General features: G+C 43.1%; 1 protein-coding gene across 1 annotated transcript in view; it reads right to left on the reverse strand.

The window, feature by feature from the left end:
* Nucleotides 1-301: 301 nt before the first annotated feature.
* Nucleotides 302-6,038, reverse strand: part of LOC103376790 (chromaffin granule amine transporter-like) — a 17,707-nt gene continuing 11,970 nt past the window's right edge. The window contains exons 9-16 of the mRNA XM_025053809.1: nucleotides 5,518-5,578; nucleotides 5,330-5,425; nucleotides 5,172-5,250; nucleotides 3,120-3,171; nucleotides 2,515-2,578; nucleotides 2,303-2,422; nucleotides 811-944; nucleotides 302-412 (exon numbers count right to left, since the gene is read on the reverse strand). Coding sequence (XP_024909577.1) covers nucleotides 302-412; nucleotides 811-944; nucleotides 2,303-2,422; nucleotides 2,515-2,578; nucleotides 3,120-3,171; nucleotides 5,172-5,250; nucleotides 5,330-5,425; nucleotides 5,518-5,578 — 717 coding nt within the window. The remainder of the gene's footprint in view (nucleotides 413-810; nucleotides 945-2,302; nucleotides 2,423-2,514; nucleotides 2,579-3,119; nucleotides 3,172-5,171; nucleotides 5,251-5,329; nucleotides 5,426-5,517; nucleotides 5,579-6,038) is intronic.

A 6,038-nucleotide genomic window follows, 5' to 3' on the forward strand; every position in this document is an offset into this window, starting at 1 on the left:
AATGTGGGTGGGTTCAAAGAAAAGGGGCTCAGTCCTGAGTTGTTTAACACACCTGGATGTCAATACCATGAAATAAAAGCTGGAATTCTGAACTTTTGTCTCATATTCATTCTTTGATCTGAAACCCAAATGTCTTCAGTATACAACAAAAACAAAGAAATTCCCCTTGCTCCAATACTTTTGGAGGGGACTGTATATATGTCAGTTCAGAGAGTGAATGTGTGTATGTGTGTGTGTGTGAGAGAGAGAGAGTGAGAAAGAGTGGGTGGGTGTGTTTGGGGGCGGGGGGAGGCGGGGGGGGTCACGCTGCGGTTTCTTCTTCTTCACTGTAGTCGCTCAAAGGTAACTCACGTCTCTCGTCCTGCGTGTTGTAGCTTTTCTTGTGCATCACACACTCCTGGTCGATGATTCCCTGCAGCGTGGACGCACACACGCAGAGAGAGAGAGAGAGAGAGAGAGAGAGGGTGAGAGGGCATTAGTGTGTTATCCTGTGTGTGTGTTGTCCTGGTGTTTCCTCTGCCTCCGTCTGATGTGTCTAATCACGGTGTAATGACTTCACAGAAACTCTTCATCATCACAGACACACACACACATCCTGGAACCATCAGTCTGGACCTGCCCCCCCAAACTCCCCGCTCCCCCCTGAACCCCCTGTGTTGCTCAAAGTGTTCCCCACTCCCTCCTGAAGATTAAAGGGATCACACGGTTCTGATCCTGCTGATTAAAAACCGTGCAGTACCTAAGTCTTCTCACATCGGTTCTGTATTCTCCGGATTAACAACAGTACTGCGCTCTGTCGCTGTCAGTTACCAGTTTCTCCTCCTGGACCGACGGGTTCCGCAGGAAGAAGCAGAGCGGAGCATAGAGGATGTTTATCACCCCGATAAACACCATCAGACTGGGAAAACCCACAGCCTGGACTATAGCGCCTCCTGTGGACGGACCTGGAACAGAAAGGAGGTTTCTGGATCACTGTCATGAAGGACTGGTAATATTGTATTAACAGTGAAGTAACATATACTGTATATTTGTACACATACATATATGTTTATATATGTTATATATATGTTTGTGCATATATGTACATATATGTTTATACCTATGTTTGTGCATATATGTACATACACTATATTACCAAAAGTATTCGCTCACCCATTCAAATGATCAGAATCAGGTGTCCTAATCCCTTGGCCTGGTCACAGGTGTATAAAATCAAGCACTCAGGCATGCAGACTGTGAAACAAGACATTTGTGAAAGAATGGGCCGCTCTCAGGAGCTCAGTGAATTCCAGCGTGGAACTGTCATAGGATGCCAGGAATCTCTTCACTCAAACTTCTCCTGAATCTTCACCATCCACTGAACCCGTGAGGTCAGAGGATGCACACTCACACACGTTTTCTCAATCCTGAGTCAATTTCTGAACTCTACGGTACCCATCAAATGACAAGAACACTCTCTAAAGAACAAACAACAACAACAAATGGTTCAATCATTCCTTTCATCCTCTCAAACATGTACACTTATACACTATATTACCAAAAGTATTCGCTCACCCATTCAAATGATCAGAATCAGGTGTCCTAATCCCTTGGCCTGGCCACAGGTGTACAAAATCAAGCAAGTTGCCGACTTTCTGCACAGTCAATTGCTACAGAGCTACAAACTTCATGTGACCTTCAGATTAGCCCAAGTACAGTACGCAGAGAGCTTCATGGAATGGGTTTCCATGGCCGAGCAGCTGCAGCCAAGCCACACATCAGCAAGTGCAATGCAAAGCGTCGGATGCAATGGTGTAAAGCACGCCGCCACTGGCCTCTAGAGCAGTGGAGACACGTTCTCTGGAGTGATGAAACACACTTTTCCATCTGGCAATCTGATGGACGAGTCTGGGTTTGGAGGTTGCCAGGAGAACGGTACATCTCAGACTGCATTGTGCCGACTGTGAAATTTGGTGGAGGAGGAATTATGGTGTGGGGTTGTTTTTCAGGAGCTGGGCTTAGTATGTATGTATATGTATATGTATGTATAGTACGGCCCCTAATGGGACATGGAAAAAAAAAATGAAACGTTTCTAGTGACCACGAGATACTTTCTGGCACTCACAAGATACTTTTTGGTGTGTACGAGATACTTTCTAGTGCGCAAGAGATACTTTCTGGTGCACCCAAGATACTTTCTGGTGCTTACGAGATACTTTCCGGTGCTCACGAGATACTTTCCGGTGCTCACGAGATACTTTCCCCCCAACCCCCGCCCAATCCCACCCACTGTAACATGAAGACCAGTATGTCTGCACGTTACCGATAGCGAAGCCCATACACAACGCTACGTCAGCGATGGCGTAGACGCTGCCGTAGACGGAGATGTGACGGATGTCCACCAGGTAGCCCATGATGGCCATCATGGAGGAGTCCACCATGCCTTCAACACAATAACAGCATACAATAACCAAGGGACTTAGGATGATGTGTGAGTAACTGACATGGTTAGCGTTAGCATTAGCATTAAGTCACCTATAGCAAAGCCCAGACCTCCGTTTGGTCCAATCAGACCGTAGATGCTGGTCGCAAAAGGAACCTGTGACACAGACACCCATGAACACACACACATACACGCACATAAAGTGACATCATAAAAAAATATATATTTTCATGTCATACTGAAAGAAAAAAAACAACTTCAACCGATTCACTTTTTGATTCGTCTGTGGTAAAATGGCGTCAACAGAAGTTACTGTTATTTGGATCAAACTTTTTTGTTATACTTTTGTTGCATTGCCCTCCTTTATAAGACAGGACTCGTGTCCAGACATGTCCACCTCCACAAAAAACTTGAAAACTTCCTCTGAACTTTTTTTAAAAAAAAAATCTTCAAAAAATCCTACAGGACAACTATTGTCCCTGAACAAAGTTCGTTACAACTGCCACGTCCACCCCCTACTGTGGACACAATTCAAGAAATTAAAAGCCCCGTTGTGACCTCCTAAGGGGCACCCACCCCCCACCTTGGCACCCAGATGAAAGTCCGGTGAGTCAACAGCTGTAAATATTGTTTCTTGTGGTTGTAGAGGGCGAGAGTGTCACCAGAACACCGGTAATTGAATAAAGGGTGTACTCACACAGAGGAGACTGATGCCAACAATAAACATGCCCAACATGGAGCAGAGCCACCTGCAGACAGACAGAGGAGATACACATCAGCAGAGCAGCTGTGACGGTGACGTTTCTGTCTGTCGTTGTGTTCGGCCGTCAGTCTGTTCCTCGCAATCGTTTTTGGGAAACATGGGAAAAAAAGTGACTTCGTAAAACCTCTCATTGACAAGAGCTTACTGAAACATGTGGAGGACACGTGGGTTATGGGTAAGGATGTCCGATATTAAATTTTTGCCGATATTGTCCGAACACCTAATTTAAGATTCCGATATCGACCGATACCGATATAGGCCTGGTGAAATTTATTTATTTATATGTACAAACCACTGTATGAGTATTAGATTAATTAAATGAGCTGCAATGCTGCCATCTAGTGATTTTCACGTTAATATACAGCTGTTTTTCTCCAAAACTGTTTTTAGGGCACACATCATTTGGTGCAAAAAAAGGCATTGCGTTATCAGATTTTCATTATCGGAAGAAAAAAACGTACACATAATATGCTAATATCGGGCTGATAATATCGGTTGACCAATATTATAGGCCCGATATTATCGGACTTCCTCAGTGACAACACATTTACAGACATCACATTCAGACGATACTTTAAGTTATTGGTAGTTTGGCTACTCACACTATGCTAGTGTTTTTCAACCTTAGGGTCACGACCCCATGCAGGCTCGTCTTAAATGTCAACTAATTGTTATTCTTTTTTAAAGTAACATGTAACTTTAATATACAGCCGTTTGGCCCCAAAACTATTTTTAGGGCACACATGTCATTTAGTGCAAACCAGGTATTGCGTTATCAGGTTTTCATGACAAAAAAACGACAATAATTCTTAAATAATATGATAATATCGACCGACCCATCTTATCGGACATCCCTAGTTATGGGTTAGCTCCTTATCGCAACCTTTACTATTACAAATATATGACTAATCTTAATCCTCAGCATAACTCTAATCTGACTCTAATTCTAATCCAAACCAAAACTAAATCTTAAGCCTGAAAATCTAACCCTCACTCAATTATCTGCACCATGTATATATACACACACATACCGTCCCATCTTATTGGGAAACATGGGAAAAAAAGTGACTTCGTAAAACCTCTCATTGACAAGAGCTTACTGAAACATGTGGAGGACACGTGGGTTATGGGTAAGGATGTCCGATATTAAATTTTTGCCGATATTGTCCGAACACCTAATTTAAGATTCCGATATCGACCGATACCGATATAGGCCTGGTGAAATTTATTTATTTATATGTACAAACCACTGTATGAGTATTAGATTAATTAAATGAGCTGCAATGCTGCCATCTAGTGATTTTCACGTTAATATACAGCTGTTTTTCTCCAAAACTGTTTTTAGGGCACACATCATTTGGTGCAAAAAAAGGCATTGCGTTATCAGATTTTCATTATCGGAAGAAAAAAACGTACACATAATATGCTAATATCGGGCTGATAATATCGGTTGACCAATATTATAGGCCCGATATTATCGGACTTCCTCAGTGACAACACATTTACAGACATCACATTCAGACGATACTTTAAGTTATTGGTAGTTTGGCTACTCACACTATGCTAGTGTTTTTCAACCTTAGGGTCACGACCCCATGCAGGCTCGTCTTAAATGTCAACTAATTGTTATTCTTTTTTAAAGTAACATGTAACTTTAATATACAGCCGTTTGGCCCCAAAACTATTTTTAGGGCACACATGTCATTTAGTGCAAACCAGGTATTGCGTTATCAGGTTTTCATGACAAAAAAACGACAATAATTCTTAAATAATATGATAATATCGACCGACCCATCTTATCGGACATCCCTAGTTATGGGTTAGCTCCTTATCGCAACCTTTACTATTACAAATATATGACTAATCTTAATCCTCAGCATAACTCTAATCTGACTCTAATTCTAATCCAAACCAAAACTAAATCTTAAGCCTGAAAATCTAACCCTCACTCAATTATCTGCACCATGTATATATACACACACATACCGTCCCATCTTATTGGCGAGGACACCAAACAGGTTTGTTCCTATCAGGTACGAGACACTGGCAGGAAGGAAGGCCATACCTGCAGCACAGCAAACACACCTGTCAGAGAGAAAGGAGTCAGCGTTCAGAGGAAGTTAGTATTTTCTGTCCGCTCGCACCAAGCTGCCCTTTTGGTGAACACATGGTCTGCAGCATCCAGATGGGTAGTGTTGGTTCCAAGATGGCGACGCCCATGTTGGCGAAACACAGAGAACCTACGGATCAAAAACAAAACAATAAAAGAATCCTGAAGTCCTGGTCCTGGGGGTCCTTCAGACTCAGTGACCCGCTGACCTACGTCTCCTACCTGCACTGATGAGGATGTAAGGGTCCTTTAAGAGAGTCAGTAGAGGAGTGCCCTCAACACTCTGAAACACAGGAGTTCACACATTTAATTTTAGGTTTAAATATAATTTAAAATATTTTATACTATATTATAATTTATATTATTATAAAAACAAATATAAAAAAAAAAAAAATACTCCTCCTTGAATCGCAACCTTAATGTGGTGGAGGGGTTTGAGTATCCGAATGAACCTAGGAGCTATGTTGACGGGGGCTTAACGCCCCTGGTAGGGTCTCCCAAGGCAAACAGGTCCTAGGCGACGGATCAGACAAATAGCGGTTCAAAACCCCCCCTTGATGAAGAAAAAAAGCAAATCAATCAAAGAGGTTCACGTCGCCCGGATTGACGTCACTGGGGCCCCACCCTGGAGCCAGGCCTGGGGTTGGGGTTCGCAGGCGAGCGCCTGGTGGCAAGGTCCTTGCTCACGGGATCCGGCCGGGCTCAGCCCGAACAAGCGTCGTGAGTCCGGTTTCCAGTGGGCC

This window comes from Cynoglossus semilaevis, chromosome 2 (genome assembly GCF_000523025.1).
Source record: "Cynoglossus semilaevis isolate Cse_v1.0 chromosome 2, Cse_v1.0, whole genome shotgun sequence".
Lineage (NCBI taxonomy): Eukaryota > Metazoa > Chordata > Actinopteri > Pleuronectiformes > Cynoglossidae > Cynoglossus > Cynoglossus semilaevis.